Below are 19,822 nucleotides of genomic sequence, written 5' to 3'. Positions count from 1 at the left end.
GAAGACACACATTTGGACTGTTTCCTGTTTTGACTCCAGAACATTTTGAATGAGTTCAGCTCAGTGAAGAGTTCCAGCTGGAAAGATGATCTCTGTTTGCTACCTGCTGTCAGGTACGACTGTTCACGTCCACACGCAGGAAAAACCTGCTGACTGTTACCAAACGGAGCAGAAATCTCATCACTGGACAATAATGATGAATGAACTCAGAGCTGCTGATATCAGATCTGATTTCAGGGGAACTAAACACAGAAATGATTGGCTCATTTTAGCTTTCTGAGCCATTATCTGCTGGTGTGTCGCTAGTTGGCAGAAAATGATTTGTATTCCTGTTCAGGGCTTCAGTGTTTATGAGTCCAGATCCAGGTGACAGCAAGTCAAAATGATGTTACCTGTCTGTGTCCAGCAGCAGCCTGTATTCACTTTGAATATTGTTATAACCTGACATGGATCAGTTTGTCTTTGATTGGTTTGTAAATGTCACTGTTTCCATTGGACCTGAGTGACGTACAAAGACAGAGAGGGAGAGAAAGGAGAGAGAGGATGGAGACAGCAAAGAGAGAGCAAACACAAACAGGTGAGAGTGGACAGGTGACCAAGGTCAGCAACCAATCAGAGAGCTTCTGTTTGACCCACAGTCACTGATGATGACTGCACATAACCAAGCAGTGTGTTACTCTGATATCAAATATGGATCCTGCTCTTATAATAATGATCATCAGATGATATTATTGTGTTATTTTGTAGCTGAATACGATGTTTGTGTGATTATCAGTGAAAGAAGCAGTGAGGAGGATGGAGAGAGAGAGAGGACAGAGGCTGAAGTTAGAAACACTAAAAGGATTTTTCATGGATTTCATGGATGATTTGAGTGATTTCCAGCAGGACACTTAAACATGTCAGTGGACGTCCTAAAGAACATATTCACTGATATGAAACGTGTCATTGAACAGGATTAATATCAGTGGAAACATGGTGGAAACAGCTGTGACTGCATGGATGTGACACACTTCAAATCTGTTCTCCACTCTTGGATTTGGGATCCATGGAGCTGCTGCTGAGTCTGTACAATAAAGGAATGGTGTGGAAGGTTGCAGCGTACGGACACAAACACTTTGTGCTTACAATCTGATTTTATTTTCAACATTAAACTACTAACCTACACTGATCAATGATGTTAATGATCACATCTGGACTCACCGAGCCTTTCTGCAGTTCCTCACAGCTGGAATCAGTCTCTGTCGTCCCCGCTCTGATGTGTTGTACTTAAGCAGGTCCAACTCATCCAGAACCTCCTCTGACATCTGCAGCATGAAGGCCAGAGCTGAGCACTGGAACTCAGAGAGTTCCTTCTTTGATCTGTTCTCTGACTTCAGGAACTCTTGGATCTCCTGAAATAATGTGAGGTCGTTCATCTCCATCAGACAGTGGAAGATGTTGATGCTTCTGTCAGGAGAGATTTCATCACTGTTGATCCACTTCAGGTTGTTGATGACTCTCTGGATGGTTCCTGGACTGATCTCTGTCTGACCCAGCAGACCTACTAAGAGTCTCTGGTTGGACTCCAGACAGAGGCCATGAAGGAAGCGAACAAACAGGTCCAGGTGGCCATTTTTACTCTGGAGGGATTTATACATGCCTTTAGTCAAAAAGACATCCATTGATGTGAAGCTATAAGACTTGAACTTGTTCTTAAAAAAAGATCTGTTTTTGTATTCTTCTCGGAAATTCCCTAGAAAACCTTCTACCACCTTTGTCTTCCTGTTGGTGTGACAGTGGAACTTGTAGACAGCAGCCAGAAACTCCTGAATGCTCAGATGAACAAAGCAGTAGACTGGTTTCTGGAAGATCACACACTCTCTTTTGAAGATCTCTGTACAAACTCCTGAGTACACCGAGGCCTCTGTCACATCCAGACCACACTGCTCCAGGTCTTCTTGGTAGAACATGATGTTTCCTTTCTCCAGATGTTCAAACGCCAGCCTCCCCAGCTTCAGAAGAACTTCCCTGTCAGCCTCCGTCAGCTCCTGTGGACTCGTCTCATGTCCCTCATGGTACTTGTTCTTCTTCCTCTTTGTCTGAACCAGCAGGAAGTGTGAGTACATGTCAGTCAGGGTCTTGGGCAGCTCTCCTCTCTGCTCTGTAGTCAACATGTGCTCCAGAACTGTAGCAGTGATCCAGCAGAAGACTGGGATACTACACATGATGTGGAGGCTCCTGGATGTCTTCATGTGGGAGATGATTCTGCTGGACAGCTCTTCATCACTGAATCTCCTCCTGAAGTACTCCTCCTTCTGGGCGTCAGTGAAGCCTCGTACTTCTGTTAGCCTGTCAACACATGTAGGAGGGATCTGATTGGCTGCTGCGGGTCGGGAAGTTATCCAGACGAGAGCCGAGGGAAGCAGATTCCCCTGGATGAGGTTTGTCAGCAGCTGGCTGACTGATGACTTCTGTGTGACATCAGACAGCAGCTTCCTGTTGGTGAAATCCAATGAAAGTCTGCTTTCATCCAGGCCGTCAAAGATGAACAAAAGCTGAGAGACAGCCAGCTTCTCTGCTGTGACCTTCTGTAATGTTGGATGGAAAACATGGAGCAGCTCCAGAAGACTGTACTGCTCATCTCTGATCAGGTTCAGCTCCCTGAATGAAAGCAGAACCACCACACTGACATGTTGGTTCTCCAAGCCCTCTGCCCAGTCCAGAGTGAACTTCTGCACTGAGAAGGTTTTTCCAACACCAGCCACGCCGTTGGTCAGAACCACTCTGATGGGTCTCTGTTGGTCAGGTAAGGCTTTAAAGATGTCCTGGCACCTGATTGGAGCGTCATGGAGGGCGTCCATCTTGGAAGCTGTCTCCAGCTGCCTCACCTCATGTTGGGTATGAACCTCTTCACTCTGTCCCTCTGTGATGTAGAGCTCAGTGTAGATCCTGTTGAGGAGGGTTCTACTTCCTGTTTCATCACTTCCTTCAGTCACACGTTCACATCTCCTCCTCAGACTGATCTTATGTTCATCTAAAACCTCCTGCAGACCAACATCTGCTGAAAGAAAGAAAAACAATGAGACTAAAGAGAAAGAAAACTCTTCAATGTCTGAACAACACAAGAAGTCCAGTTTTCAGAAATGAGTCCATCAGCAGACAGATGTTCAGTCTTACTTTGTACACAGCTGCTCTGACTGGCTGTCTGCAGTCCAGCTCTGCTTCTGGATCTTTCTCCACACTGGGGACAGGAGGAGTCTCCCGATGAAGCAGACTGGTCCCAGTATGAGGAGATGCACTGTCTGCAGAACCAGTGTCCACAGCTGGTAGAGACTGGATCCTTCAGGACGTCCTGACACAAAGCACAGCAGGACAGCTGCTCCTCATCACAAACACCACTCCTCTTCCTCTCTCTGTGAACACATTTCTTTATCACTAAAACATTTACTGTCAGTGAAAAACATCCAGATGTGACCAAACTGCAGTTCCTCACAGTTCCTTTGATTTCATCAACACTAATGAGCTGCTCTTCCTGTCTGCCTGTCTCATTAAACACTGAGCGATGAATACAAACTCAACACTTCCTGCAGACTTCCTGACTTCACAATAAAAGCTTTCCATCAGAGAGACAGTTATGACTTTCACTGTTTTACAGCCGCTGTGTGCAGATTATCTGGGTCAGTTCACTCTGAAGCAGCTTAGAAGTGTCCGTGTAGAGCCGTGGTCTGACACACAGAGACTTCTGATTTTCTCTATTTAAACAAACATGATGAAGATGAGCAGGTTTCTCTTCTAGTATAAACTCTGTGTCTCTGGCTCATGATGGCTTTTTAGGTTTTATGTTTTGCTCTCTCCTGCTAGCGTTTTGCCTGCCTGGGTGGAGATTGTAATGGCCTCTCGCTCTTGGTCCACACAGTTATGATGATTACACCACCTGTTGCTGACTCACCTGGGCTTACCGGGAACCATTTAACGCTGCGGCATGGAGCAGTTCGTCGCTGGGACATTGACCCTCCTGTGTTCATGATCTCAGCTCCTTGCTAAGAAATCTCTCTTTTAATTCACCAGTTGGGTTAACTTTGTGTATACTTTGAGTAAATATTTCCCCGGACCTGGTTACAGACGCTTACCTGTGATTCCCGTGTGTGGCTGTATGAGTGGAGAGCAGGACAAGAGTGACTGAAGAGGAGTGAGTGTGGACTCCCTTCCCTCTTTTCCCTGGAGCCCTGGACCCCCTCCCCAACTCACTGTACATATATAGAGCACTGTGGTTCACCCCTTTGGTAAATAACCTGTCACCTTTTTGTTTGTCAGAACTCAGTCTGTGCTTGAGTTCCTCTGTTAGCCATGACATTTTGTTGGTTCTCTGTCTTCAGGTCCCTGTAAGTGTTTGATCTAAAACATTATATTTATTCTGCTTTGATTGTTTTGTGTGCTGAGGGACATTGTTGCACGATCCACTTTTTCTTATCACTCAAATATCCTGATACTTTCAGAAAGTTGGAGAGCTCTCCTGGCTTGCTTAGTCTTTGCTCTGTACTGCAGTACTTGCACTGGTTTCACTGGACAAGTCTGCATGTGAATCTACAACTGATCTGACATTGTGGCACAAACACAGTAAACAAACTCTACGAGCACCTTGTTTCATGTGCAGTGGCTTTCTTCTCATTCTGTTACTGAACACTGTATGAAAAGCCTCTCACTGCCAGCATCCTTCCAGCCCCACGACAACAAGACCAACTCACATCTTCACAACACCAAGAATTTTTCCCCTTTTCTTTGGAGAAACTGAGAAGCCAATAGGATTGTAGCTCAAACTTGCCCACAGTCCTGCTTCATCACTGCTCACTCCTACCTGTGTTGGTGCTCAGTGGACAGTCATTAGGGTTGCCAACTCCCTGAAAAATAAATAAGGGACACCTCGTGGCCAGGGCCGGGCAACCTAGTTGTCTTCACCCTTCCCAGTGTGGTAGCTCTTTTTTGTGTGTGTGAAATTATTTTTTAACCATTTGACTTGAATTTGATTTAAGCAGATGCATATTCTATGTGATATGACCATATGGGACACAAATGATCATTTAGCCATTTATTTTTAGCTCAAAATGACAACATTAACACAGTAAAACAGGTCTCTTTCTTAAACAGAAGCCTGTCATGCTTAACTTTTGAGAATAAAAGTAAATCTTTCTTTAAAAGAACTCTGTCCTGCTTAACTTAAAATTATATAAATTAATAGAAAGCAATAGAACAAAAAATATTCTTGTAACAGTGCACATATAGTGCATTTAGTGCAATTGGCTTCAGCTGAGGTATTATTTCAGCTTTTCTAAAGCTAATCAGCTGCTCCTGTTTGTAAACCCTCTTGTTCCCATGATTACGCATCATAACTCATCATCATTATTCATCTATGTATTACTTTTATGTATTAGTCATCTATTTGTTGTAATCATCTATCCTTGCAGTTGTTTATTACACAAAATAAATTATATTATCACACTTCTGGCCACATAGCGCTGATATTCACTGCACATGCCCATATTAACCTTAACCAGAGGGTTTAAAAAACAAACCAGTGTTTACATACCATATCTGCTTCTGCCGTGGCCTGGTGGACAACAAATTGGTTAAGGGTTCCCCGAGCTTTCACGCCCCTCATGTTCTTCATGTGCCCACCATTAGAAGCATGCCTATGGAAAAAGTGCGCCGGCACACAGTGCAGTGCGCTTTATATGTGTTATCGTGCACTTTTCCAGCCAGGCGTTTTCCTTTTCCCATTCCTCCCTGTACTTTTGCAGCCTTTTTTTCTTTCTCTGAGCGAACAAACATTGCTGCTCTGATGCTGGGCTCACACTGTGCGATTTTTGGCCCATTTTGAGATGATTTTTGAGTCATGCGACCGATTTGGCGATCGGCCCAATTTTGGCCTTCATCGTGCATCGTGTAGTATACGTGGGGTAACGAGAAGCGATTAACACCTCACGACCAGCTCCCGATCATCAATCGCTCGTGAGCGTGTCACCACAGCCGTTCACACTGCTCACGCGCAAACACGTAAACGTTGGTGAAAAAGACGGAGCAGCACGGCTGTGCAGCGTGCGATCTGGACACAAGCGATGGAGGCACAACTGTAGAACTTTGGAAAGCTCATCAGAGCCTTTTCAATGTGGCATCACAAAATTATCACGACCACAACAACCGTGAACATAGTTGGATTTACATGCTGCTCAATCACAGCTGCCTGATCAATGTTTTTCATTAGCAATTTAGCAAAGTTGATGGTGGTGGTGTGTCTGTGTGAGAGAAAGACAGAGAGAGCGAGCGACAGATTTTCTGTTATAACCTTCATTTTATGGAGGCACAGTGTGAGCACTCAGGTCGCATCAGAGCATCGGGCGGTATAGTGTGAGACCTGCATCGTGACCTACCAACTGCGAGTCAATCGTGCAGTTTGAGCAGGAGCTGAATAACGTGACTGAAAAAATCGCACAGTGTCTGCCCAGCTTTAGGTGTACTGTCGTCCGAGACTTGCACCGCAGTGTCGGCGTTTGTTTCCCTGTTGGCCATGCTTCTTGTTGTGGTCATCTGTTGTCTTCCGGTATTTTCTCCGCAAGCGACCTTTCCTCGACCAATGAGATGAGCGGTAATCTGAATTGTCATAAGTGTGCTGTCAGCTCATTGGTCACAAAGCAGGAGAGGGGCTGGGAATTATGTTTTCAAACAAAGCGTTAATTCCATAAACATTTATAGACCACTTTTGATTCTCACTGTATTACGGGACAAAGTGCGTCCCTTATTAGCTCAATACGGGACAAAGTGCGTCCCTTATTAGCTCAATACGGGACAAAGTGCGTCCCTTATTAGCTCAATACGGGACGTGTGCTTTTGTTTCTAAATACGGGACGATTCCGTTTTTTAAGGGACGGTTGGCAACCCTAACAGTCATAGCCTGCTGCTAGCATGAATGCTAAACGTACTGCTGTGGATGATCAGCAGAAAAACATGTTGTCAGTTTGACTGTTTGCTGTATTTAAAGTGTTTTTCTCAGTTCGTCTGTATTCAAAGTGCATTCGGGGCTTTAGCTGACAGCTCTTTGTGCTAACAAACTAAACTCTCTTAGTTTAAGCCAACAGACTTTACCAAACACAAAGCCTGCTGCTGCCTCCATGGGTTAGCTTGTGTGACTGGTGTTTACAGCAATGAAATCTAAATCACACTAATGTGTCCTCCAAGGTGTTTGGTGGGAGCACTGAGTGAAACATTAGAGCTCTGGTTAAGCCTCATCAGCTGGATAGGCTGTCCACCCTAGTCCAGGCTTTAACTCAAATCTCTGATTGGCTTTCTAACAGCTACCTTGTTAGAACAAGACAGAGACCATGATCATAGCTCCTCCTGATCTATATTCTAAAATCAGTCAAGTTGTTGCCCCTTTCTGTTCTTCTGCTGAGCCAAATATTCGAAATCTTGGAATAATATTTGACTCTTCTTTGGGCCTTGACTCACATGTAAAGTCTCTGTCTCGTTCCTGTTTCTTTCATTTAAGGAATATTTCTAAACTGCGACATATGGTCTCCTTAGCTGAACTGGAAAAAATTGTCCATGGATTTGTGTCATCGCGTTTAGATTATTGTAATTCCCTGTTTACCAGCTTGGATAAATCATCTCTTTCTCACCTCCAAGCTGTACAAAACGCAGCAGCCAGACTACTAACTCGCTCTACCCAGCGAGCTCACATCACTCCTATTTTATGTTCTTTACATTGGCTCCCAATAGATTTTAGAAATGATTTTAAATGATTGTTTTAACGTACAGAGCACTAAATTATGGAACGCCAGGACTGCCATAATGAATTAATTAAATACACCATTAAATAATTAATTAAATGTGGCAATAATTAATTAAAATTGGAATTAATTAATTAAATAAATAGTTATGACACATGTAATTAATTAATTATTGACACATTTAATTAATTATTTATGTATTTCACATTTTAATTAATTATTGACACATGTAATTAATTAATTATTGACACATTTAATTAATTATTTATGTATTTCACATTTTAATTAATTATTGACACATTTAATTAATTATTGACACATTTAATTAATTATTTAATGATATATTTATTTATTTCATTTTGGCAGTCCTGACGCCTGGCTCTCGTCATGAAATAATTTTATCTGTCAGCCTCACCCATCAAACTCAGGGGGCGGGGTTAACGCTGCCCATGCAGCTTCTCTAACATTTGATTGGTTGCCGTGCAAAGTAAGTCAAAACAGGTCGATCCTAGAAAATCGATTGCTTGTGTAGACTTGGGGCAGCCAGGTATCCCAGAATGCAGATCAAATCACAAGCAGCAATGGTGGTGGTGTAGTTTTAAAATACCCCGTTTTTCTGTCACCAGCTACACTTTTAACAGTGTTTTAGCCGCGAATGTCGCGACGTATGTCTGGTCAGGTTGTCAACATAGAACATGTTTGCAAAAGTGCTCAGATGTTTTCAGAGATTTCACTAGCTCTGCTAACAATTAGCATGCAGAGCGCACCGAGGGGGTACGTTAACCGGTTTGTTTACATATTCCACTCTCCGTGTTCCACATGTTGCATTCGCAGATTCTCATTTTCACCGAACGATCGTCTCTTTCCGCCTGGTCTTGTGTCTCTGTGCTTCTGTAACATAAAGAACGAGCTGACATTTTTCTCACGAAACCAGCGATCAGCTCAACAGACCCTCAGTTTACCTGCATGCATCCTCCTCCTCATCTGTCAGCTGTTTAACACCTGCTGCTAATTCAAGAAACACGCCTAGTTACCTGGTGATAGTCACAGTTTAACTGGGCAGCCGGTGCTCGATATAACGCAATGTCAGCGCATTTTTCTGCACAAGATAAGTAAATATAATGTTTTCCCCGAGCGCAGAGCTGCTGGAGCTTGTTTCCTTACAGAGCACTTTATAGGCGAGCCAGCTTTATCAGCGGCTGATGTCCAATCACCGGCACACAGCTTTCAAACCTCAGCTGAGTTTTAGCTCTCAGTGGTTAAACGCTGGACTTCATTCACTCAGGTTCTGTCTGTCGGGTCACGTTTACTTCGCTGTTTTATTTACAACTGAGCAAATCGGTTTGGCTGAGGTTAAAGTTACGTTTCATAACTGCATAGTTTCACAGACGTTTAATGGTTCACTGGCACATGTGTTAGACTGAACTATCATCTAAATATCATCTGTTTTTTAATAGTTATTCAACTGTATTCTAAGCACCAGCTGTCTGTTAGAATGTGATTTTTTTTCTCTCTCTGTTGGCAGAGGTATAAAAATGCGCAGGAAAATCTGACATGCATGGCAAACTTCAGCGACGATATTTAGGGAGGAATAAACACACATCAAACATAAATGAACCATTTGTCTGTCTCCATAATTGAGAGCATTTTCTCTTCTTATGTCAACACTCTCTCTCTTTTTTTTTGCTTTTTTTTTCTTTTTCGGTCAGGTTATGTTTACCTGTCAAAGGCTTGTTACAAACTATGAAACACATGGTGCAGACTTCTGGATGTTAGAAGAAAACTAATACTGCTCATGAAGGAGACTAAAGGCAGGAAGGTGTCCTTTAAAACTAAACATGTTAATAGGACCTCCCTGTTTATATCATAGTTTATGATATAGCACGTGTATTTCAGTAATAGCCTGCTGAGGCCACTATACGTGCTGGCCTCATATCAAATGTGAAGGCAGACTGAGTCTATGTTTGACGTTTTTTATATCTAATCTTCCTTTTCAAACATTTAAACAGCAGCGAGTCTGCAGCTGAGGGAATACAAATTCAAATTGTCGGAACAGGTTTGCTCGTTTCTTGGATTCATTTGGTGATTTATTAAATGTATAACTGTTATTCTAATCTGCTGCTGGGTCTCTTACACTTTTCTTTATGCTGTATATTTTCACGTCTCTGGAATAGTTGGCAGTTAGATAGTCAGCTGGGAAACGTTGTGTTAACTCATGGAGCTGAGGATATCGTGGATATGCTGACCTCGCTGCGTGGTGTACAGAGCGAGGTCAGCATGATTAATATTCACAATAAAAATATTAGCCGAACATCATGAAGTCTGTATGTGTTTCATAGTGTCGAACAACCTTTGTACAGTTAAAGCCAGCAGTTACTACATGACTGAAACACCAACGTTATCTCTTTTATGTGTTTATACACAGGTCACGCTGATTACTGAACAAAAACCCAAAGATCAGATGTTAAACAGATTTATTTGCTCTCTCTCCTCCTTAAACATGTTTTTAATGTTAGTTATAATTCAGAATTGGCGACTGAAACACGTAGGACACATAAGAACATCAGGAAATAAAACACCGATAAATATAACCTCAGTAAAAGAAGTCAGCGGGGGTTACTACAGCTGTGTACCGGGGCCTGCGCTTTGTCGGTGGGATTGCTTGCGAGGCGAGCGGGTCTATCCCACGCTTTGCCGTGAGACTGGGACGACATCTCCGAAATCATCGAAGCACTTTTGCAAAGAGGCTGTATCTTGACAAACCGACCAGACACATGAAGATTAAACCACTACATTCTCGGCTAAAAAAATATTAAAACGGTATTTGGTAACACACAAACAGGGTTTTTCAAAGCTCAGTTCTGTTAGCTTCCACATGCCGGTTGTTGTGTGCTAGAAACAATGGCCACCAGGCCAAAGCAATGGTTTTGACTCGATCAGCGTTAACCCCGCCCCCTGAGTTTGATGGGTGAGGCTGACAGATAAAATTATTTCATGATGAGAGCCAGGCGTCAGGACTGCCAAAATGAAATAAATAAATATATCATTAAATAATTAATTAAATGTGTCAATAATTAATTAAAATGTGAAATACATAAATAATTAATTAAATGTGTCAATAATTAATTAATTACATGTGTCATAACTATTTATTTAATTCATTCATTCCAATTTTAATTAATTATTGCCACATTTAATTAATTATTTAATGGTGTATTTAATTAATTCATTATGGCAGTCCTGGCGTTCCATACTAAATGGCCCCAGATTATTTATCCAAGCTTCTCACTAAATACACTGCTGCTCGCTGTCTCCGCTCACAGACTCAGAGTTTGTTGGTTGCTCCCAGAACACGTCTGAAGACGAAAGGGGGCGGAGCCTTTCAGTCTGTGGCACCAAGGCTGTGGAACAGTCTACCTCTACAACTACGTTTGGTTGACTCTGTGGGATCCTTTAAAAAACAGTTAAAAACTTTACTGTTTAAACAAGCTTTCTGTTGACCAATGCTGTTTACATTTTTATATTTTTAATTTACATTTAAACTCTATATTGTGTATATTGTGCATTTTGCTATTTATCGTACTGTTTATTTTAATCTCTGTGTGCAGCACTTTGTGACTACCTGTCTATGAAAAGCGCTTAATAAATAAACTTTACTTACTTACTTACTAAAATAACAAACAGGGCTGTGAGAGCAACTGAAGTGATAAAAATACTGTTTGAAGATAAAAAACACTTTGATGTTCTCTCGTCACCTAACAAAGTCCAAACCCTGTGAACTATTTTAGCTTTAATAATTGTGGATTCAGGTATCCTGAACCCATCTTTGGACATTTGTAATTAAATATTTTAAAACTCCATCAAAGACTCCTGATGTGGCTGTTTGGAGAAGGAAAAGAGGGACAAAGTGGAGCGTCGAGCTGAGGCTTCATTCACTGCAAACCTACAGTTGTGTTTCCTTATTTCTGCTGTTTGCATGTTCACAGCTGAAATAAAGCTGCCTCTTTGACTTCATCCTGTTGTGTTTGGGTCCAATCCTGCCTGCCACACAGCGCTACAGGACAAAGTCTAATATTTTTATCTTTTTAATGAATCTTTGGTCATATTTATCCAGGAAAACACAAACATGTAAAGGAGTCATCACAGGTCTCTGACCTCGTTGGTCCAGGTTCAGCACTGAAGTTTGGAGGATGATCATTGGACCAGTCACTCCTCACAGACGGACAGCTGGATCCTGCAGACTGTGACCTCTGACCTCTGCAGACACAAACATGTTTTATTCAATGATCAATTCTCTGATAAAGTGATTGAAGCAGCTGTGATCACACAGACTGCAGATAATGCAGCTGTTTCCTGTCAGTAACAGTCCTCTTAGATTAGAGTTCAGCTTTTTACAGGAAAACAAATGTCCCTGAATGCAACAGTGAGACACAGTGTGCCTGTGTGGCTGTGATAGCTGCCGTTAGGAGCGCTCATGTGTTTGCAGTTAGACGAGGAGATGTTACCATCATGGACACATTAACAAATCCTGCAGCATCACGTGGCACAAACACTTTGTGTTCCTGTCATCTGCAAGCAACAGGAAGTTCATTAATAAAGGCGGGATGGAGACGCGACTGTGATGGTTCTCCTTCATCCAGCTGTTACACACATCTGGGCTCACAGGACGAGCCTTTGTCTAATACAGCAGCTGCTCTCTGAACACTTTTCTGAAGAGGAGCTGCACAAACCTTTGTTTGCTTTCTAGAGCAGCGTATCAAAGTCAAACTACCCACTGCTAGCAGCTGTTTCTATCATAGTTTATGATCCAGATGTGTGAGGTCTAGATTTACACCTCTGATTAAAATACATAGTTAAAAACAGCCAATTGTGTCCAAATGTGTCTTAAACCAGATAAACTGACAGTTACAGCTGAGCCTGTGTGTCCTTGGAGACACTGCTCTGCTACAGAGATGCATTTTAGAAACCAGGAAACATCAAAATCATGTAAATCAGAGAGTTCATGTTACTAACAGCTCACCTCTCTGCAGCAGAGACTTTAAAACCAATGATGACATCTTTAGACGCGTCACTCTTACAGGACACAGAGCTGGGTGGAGGTCCAGGCTGGTTCCTGTGAATAATGATGGAGCAGTGATGTGAGTGCTGAGCTGTGACATGGAGAAGAGTCATGGACAGTTAGAGATGGTCATCTCACCTCTGAGCTTTGGTCTGGCTCTCATGTTCCCCACACAGAGTGCTTTTAGAGGGAGGGACTCCCTCCTCTCTGTCCTCACACTGATCCATGCTGCTCAATTCACATCAGCTCACACACACTTTCTACCTTCACCTGCAGAGGAAACACAAATCAGCCCAGCGACACACTGACTGACCCACTCAGCACCCACTGATTGATTCAGACACGTTTTAATCCCCAAAAGTTGATTCTGTTCATCTGGATGTTTTCAGTGGGGAGAAACGTTTCATGACTCATCCAGGTGACTCCTTCAGTCTCAGCTGACTGCAGGTTTCCAACCTTATAAACAGGACATTTGCACAATGGCTGGGAGGTCATGACCATTGATCAACAACCACTGATCAATGGCCATGAGTCCCATTCACAGAGAGTTGGGGAATGTCTGCAATCACAGCATTACTAACCTAACCCTTACCTGGATGATTGAGCATCCAGACACTTTTTAATATTTTACTAATTTCTGAAGCTTTTTACCAACTTTGATCAAATTGGTCTGCTGTCATTTTATTGTTGACAAAAAGAGATTTTGAGTTTGAGTGTTGACGTTTCCATGTGGGACTGTTGCTGCAACACCAGGATGTTACTACAGAATACACTTTATATTGTGAGCACTTGGATGTTAGTCCAGTGGTCCTAAACTGACACACCTGCACCTGGATTCATTCTGACCAGATTTTAACCCAACAGTGTTTCATACTTAATACATCAGACACAAACTCTGCAGCTGTCATTGTGTGCAGTGTGTGTGCAGTGTGTGTGCAGTGTGTGTGCAGCGGGTCACTGTGTCCTATGAGTGTTATACTACAATAAACAGAGCCTGACCGCGGGCATAAAGAGGGCAAAAACCCACTTATGCTCTAAAGATGAAGTTCTGTTTCTCTTCAAATGAGCCTCAGAGCATGTGGAGGGTCATTGAACGCATCACAGATTACCTCAAGAACAACAGGCTGAAGAACATTAAAAACAAACGCAGAGTTTCTGTCTGACGGTTTGAACATGAAACAGGAATCATTGAACAAAAACGGCCAGTTTACTCATTTATGATCAATCATCAACGCATTCACCTACAATACACGAATGAACATCACCAGTTAAACTGAAAATAACCTGCATACAAATACGACAGCAGACTATAGCGAACGAGCAGAGAAATGCATTTTATAGATGAAGTGTTGGCAGCGACTCTTAGGACAGCCCTGTCTCACTGTCAGCAGTTAAACAACATCCACACACTGGAAGCCCGTTTGCGTCACTAAAAAAAAGAAGGATCCAGAACTCGAAATTTCGACTTATTTTCTCGTAATTTCGACTTATTAACTTGGAATTTTGAAAAAACGAACTCAAAATTAAGAGTTAGTGCTGTCAATCAGTCATTTACGTGAATGACGTAATTTCCTTGTTACCCGGAAGCTGAAGCCCTCAGCTACAAATGCTACAGCTAAGACACCAGAATTACAGCCAGTCATAAATGCACAAGTCGCTGATTATTGTCTGTGTGGCTTCACAAATGATGAAGTCCTTCTGTTATTAGCTGAATCACATGGCGTTAATATCAGCTAACGTACTCTCGAAAGCGCCGGTTTGTTGCGATGCGGGTTTGAGTGCGCATTGTAGCTGGATTACTGATTGGCAGAACTAACTAGTGATGGGCAGATGAAGCCCCATGAAGCACTGAAGCTTTTCATCCAATTGGTTCACCCCAACGCGAAGCTTCTTGAAGCTTCATTTGCTCTAGTAGGACACCTACTGGACGTAAAAATATTAGTTGGCATGAATTTGAAGAGTGTGGCATTTTGCACACAGCCTGTAAATGTCAACAACAAAAGTAGTGTGTAAAACATGTATATTGTAGTGATGGCAGTATACTGTGTATATTTATACTGGCAGTATGGAAAATGATTATTTGCGGCAAAGTTCGAACCGCTTCCTGAACCAGTCACGTGGTACAACCGGGCAGCGAGGCTTCGGACGTCATCATTTTCAGCTCCTCCCATAAATGAAGCAAGCCTCGATACGCGCTTCGCGGAAACGCCCCCTCCATTACTCGACACACGCTCCGAAGCCTCGATACAGAACGTCCCATCACTAGAACTAACTCGACATTTCGAGCTACTTTTCTCAACATTTTCGAGTTATAAGTCGAAATTTCGAGAATGGATCCTTTTTTGTGGCGGAAACGGGCTTCCGTAACAGACTGATGGAGGCAGAAGCTGCCTACAGACATCAGTCAGTGGATCCACAGTAACATCGAGTTCAGCTGCTGATCATCAACTGTTTCTGTCTCGTTCCCAGACTCTGATCTCACATAAAACGAAGCAGATTTATGCTGAAACTAAGCTGCACACAGCTGATGTCAGCCAGGAAAACAGTACAGACTGCTAACGTTACCTTAACTTCGAGACGATCAACTGCGCCACAACATTCACGAAAGCGAAAGTAAAAGCGACGGAAGGAAACGATCAGAGAGGCGTTTGAGGGACGGTCAGAGTCAGGAACCTCAGAAACGCATCAGGCTGGAGTTTAATTCTGTTTTCATCTTTAGAAACATCTGGAAATAGTTATAAAAACGCTGCGTAATAAAGAAAAATAGTGTAGATTAGTTTGAGTTGTGTTTAGCTGAGCTGTGTCTTTAATCTGAAGTTCATTTTGTGGAGGAGCAGCAAGACTTTCAGTGTTACTCTCAGAGAAAGCCTCCCAAATGTCTGTTGTCTTAATAGTGGAATTATCTGGAAAATGAACCAGTTCTTATGAGCTGCTTTTCTGTATGAGCAGTCAAAGCATTTTATACAGCGTGCTTCATTCACACAAGCACTTCTTTTTCTAACAATGACACTATGATGGATGCATCGGAGAGGAAGTCGGGGTTCCACATCTTGCCCAAGGATACCGTGGCGTGCAGACTGGAGCAGCCAGGGATCAAACCTCCAACCTTCCAGTTAGTAATTCTACCTGCTGAGCTACAGTCTGTACTTCCTGAACATCACACACTCCTTTTGTTTCTTTATTTCCAGTAGCAACCAGGACCATAATGAACCCTGACTCCAACAGACACTCAGGAGCCACCTGCCCAGTAAGTCACCCGCTAACTGCAACTATCAGAGCCCTGACCTTCTGCAGAGACGAGTCACACTGAACACAGCAAGTGTCCCTGCTCTCAGATACAAAACCTGCCTTTAAAAGTTCAGAGTAATGAAATCAGCAGTTCTGATTCTAGAATCTGTAGTCTCACACACATGTGCAGAGCACTTTTGTTGTTTTGGTTCACATCGGTTGATATTCTGCTGCAAACAACTAATGAGGACATTTTCTAAAAGCTTTGAGTGTCCATCAGGATCCTGTAGAAACAGCTTCTGGCTGCAGCCACTGTGGAGCTCCACAGTAACCGGAAACACGTAACTTCAGTTAAATCGACTTTGACAGCGAAACTAAATTGCGTTTTTGTTACTATTGATGCTGCTGAGAAATAAAAATGGTTTTAAGTTTTTTTTAACACTCTGGGTTTGTTCAGAAAAATTCCCCTAAATTGTTCGTGGCCAAAAGTGACACTTGCTGTTTCGCTGATTCATTTATTTTTTTTACAGTACATCGCGTTGTGCGTTCTGATTGCTGTAGACCATTGTCAATCAATCTAGTCCAGTGTCTCCTGTACAGGAGCGGTCCCTAATAGGCCCACGGACTGGTCCGTGAGTCTTTTGGTACCGTTCCGCGAGAGTTGATCCTCCGGTGTGAAATGTATGGTTGTAGTTGTGTCTTATTTTGAAAGAACTATTTACGCGTTACCATAGTGACCAGAGAGCATTAAAAAGCAGAGAGGAGGATGTCACTGTCATTGTTGTCGGCGCACAGCTCAAGTCACGTTTATTATTATATTTACAAAATACCACAGTTTCTTTTTTTTATTCTTTTGTTGTATTTATCCGCGACACCTTAAAGGTCGTTCCCTGAAAATATTGTCTGACATTAAAGTGGTCTGTGGTGCAAAAAGGTTGGGGACTCCTGCTGTACAGTACAGAATGCGTTTAGCTTGTCGAATTTACATAAATCTTCGATCGCTAGCAGTGTAACTCTGAAGTGCTGCACTGTGTGTTTGTACGTTTTCTCCCAAACAAACACAACAATGCCGACGAAACGTTTTGCACCCTCAAATGCACCTTTAGGTTTCATTCCATGATACTGGACTTATGTTTCTACGAAGGTTTGAACTCTAAGAGTGTTTAACATGATAGTGATTTATTGATTCTAACCCTAAATCTATCCAGTAATGTCTGCACATATTTTCAGTACTGATTTTAAAGTGTTTTAATCCTTCTGTCACTCAGGGAACCCAATAAGGATTCAAATACTTCAAAAGTCAACCAATGACATTGATGTGTAAGACTATTTAATAATTATTTATTGTTTATATTTCATTTATTCATTCATTCTTTGCACTGTGATTTAACCCATCTTTGTGTAAAGCAGGGGTGTCAAACTCCAGGCCTTGAGAGCCAGCGTGCTGAAGCTTTGAAATGTATCTCTGCTGCAACACACCTGAATAAAATTATTAGGTCATTAGCATGACTCTACCCTACTCAAGTAAATTTAAATAAATGTAAGTACATACCACCAGGTAGCTCCACTCGTACCCAGTGTAACGGGAAGTGAGAGGGTTAGGTTTTGGCGCTTTGAATGTTCAGTTGTGTGATGCAGCGATTAACGTTTGAGTCAAATATTGGGCTCCCTCGTGTCTTCCCTACATTCCTCCACAATGTCCGTTTTTGCAAAAATGTACTTCTAGAATTACTTTTATTGCACGATGTAGAGATGGACCGATCCGATATTACGTATCGGTATCGGTCCGATACTGACCTAAATTACTGGATCGGATATCGGAGAAAAATAAAAAATGTAATCCGATCCATTAAATATCACGAAAGCACCTGGCAAAACTTGCAACACGCCGTAACTCACCTCAGAACGTTAGCAGTCGGAGCAGTATGCATCACGTGATAGAGCAGCTGTGGCATGCCGGACCTGTAGGTGGTCTAGATAGCATGTGGAGCTTCGCTAGCAACCTGGCATTTCATCTCCGACAAAGTTATCCCCGAGAGAAGTAAAGCAAGTGTGTAAGTCCATCTCTGAATGTTTGTAAAGCATTCCCACGTTAAGCTTAACAAGCGACTGCCTCTCGCTCTCCTGCTGCTACTTCAATCATGAAACTGCTTAAATGATCAGCTGATCGGCTTTTCTGTCGCGAGTCCGTGTCTCTTGTTTGTTTTTGGCCCACTTTGCACCAGAAAGAGGAAACCAGCGGCTGAACAACAGCAGAACGTTTAAGCTTGATAAGCTGTTGTTAGAATTTATTTAATATTACTTTCTACTCGAGGATCTTTTTCTACGTAGCTGACGCTGGTAACTGTGCAGGGGCGGATCTAGCAAAGTTTAGCCAGGGGGGCCGATAGGGCATGAACAGGGAAAAGGGGGCACAAAGACATACTTTTCTTTCTTATTCTCATTTAAAATGTCGAGCTTTTAATAAATAATTATCTGACACCCAAAGTTTTAATTTGATGTAAAATGAATAGAAGTCAATTACTGTATATAGTGACTATTAAGTCTAATATATATACCCTAGTAAGCTATAGTACTTTTTACTTTGGGAAGGTACCATCTGTGCAGTCTGCAATTTTGTTGAAGAAAGATGTTGAATCTATTTAATATTTCTTGAAAAATAATTGATTTCTGTGCATTTTTTTTCACACTGCATCAAATTAAGGTTGATTACGTCGATTAAGCATCATGAGGTGGAGTGTGAGGGGTGGTTCCCTATTTTTTATTTATTTATTTTTGTTGTTGCTGGGAGTTGGAACCCTATTAGTTAGGTTGCTTAATATTTACGCTAAGTACTCTTTAAAATACCAGAATAGGGAGGATGGTGTAGGTTTAAGTTTATTAGATTGATCAGTATTGCTGAACTATGAAATATATTTTTTGTATACAGGTATAACAGAATAGCTTTAGTGTAGTTGTTGTTTTAAACTTGAGTATGAACTTGCAGACTTGCAAAATGCAGCAAGATATTTTAAAAAACAGTTTTGTTGATTAAAAAACACTATATCGGATTCATATCGGTATCGGCAGATATCCAAATTTATGATATCGGTATCGGTATCGGACATAAAAAAGTGGTATCGTGCCATCTCTAGCACGATGTTCATTCACTCATGAGCTGCTGCAACATGAATCAAATGGCTGAACTGCCACCTTGGCGTGCAGTCAAGTTCTACAGTCTGCTAATGATCTAATAATAAGTATTAATATTCCTCACTCACCTTACTAAATGTTTGTGAACACAGCCAGAAACATTTGCATCACAAACACAGACTAGTGTTTATTAGCAGAAGCTTTTGGGTGGTTGCTCTCAAACCTGTGTACAAGTTGAAGCATTAATGGTCCCTTCACTGATTTCCAGGTATCCAATGTCAGGGCTAACAGATGGATTCAGACGCAGGCAGCGTTCTGGCAAGCAAAGGGTTGACAATTTATGAACACAGAAGGGAAACCACAGTGATGTGTATATACAGTGAATGGGGCAGGGCTTCAGGGCTCCAGGGGAAGGAATCCACACTCGCTCCCCACTCGGCCCAAACTCCGCCACTCCTCTTCTTACGCACACTCGCTTCTCCACAGCCACTCTCGCTCCAATTTCCACTTATGTTGACACACACAGGGATCACAGGTCAGGGTCCGCCACCAGTTCCGGGGAGATCTAAACACAAAGAGTCCAATTAGATCAATACGCCACACAACACTGAGAGAGTTTGTCTTAGGAGAGCTGAGAGCACGA

The 19,822-nt window shown here is 42.3% G+C and overlaps 1 protein-coding gene across 1 annotated transcript in view; it reads right to left on the bottom strand.

Moving 5' to 3' along the window:
* The window catches only part of LOC112429812 (protein NLRC3-like), a 158,064-nt gene extending 138,571 nt beyond the window's left edge, over window positions 1-19,493 (bottom strand). The window contains exons 1-6 of the mRNA XM_076882442.1: window positions 19,403-19,493; window positions 12,958-13,089; window positions 12,781-12,873; window positions 11,916-12,017; window positions 3,157-3,392; window positions 1,201-3,040 (exon numbers count right to left, since the gene is read on the bottom strand). Coding sequence (XP_076738557.1) covers window positions 1,201-3,040; window positions 3,157-3,392; window positions 11,916-12,017; window positions 12,781-12,873; window positions 12,958-13,046 — 2,360 coding nt within the window. The 5' untranslated portion in view covers window positions 13,047-13,089; window positions 19,403-19,493. The remainder of the gene's footprint in view (window positions 1-1,200; window positions 3,041-3,156; window positions 3,393-11,915; window positions 12,018-12,780; window positions 12,874-12,957; window positions 13,090-19,402) is intronic.
* Between the last annotated feature and the right edge of the window lie 329 nt (window positions 19,494-19,822).

The sequence above is a fragment of the Maylandia zebra genome, linkage group LG3 (assembly GCF_041146795.1).
Source record: "Maylandia zebra isolate NMK-2024a linkage group LG3, Mzebra_GT3a, whole genome shotgun sequence".
Taxonomy (NCBI): Eukaryota; Metazoa; Chordata; class Actinopteri; order Cichliformes; family Cichlidae; genus Maylandia; species Maylandia zebra.
The sequence above is the reverse complement of the archived record's forward strand: the minus strand, read 5'-3'. Positions and strand labels throughout refer to the sequence as shown.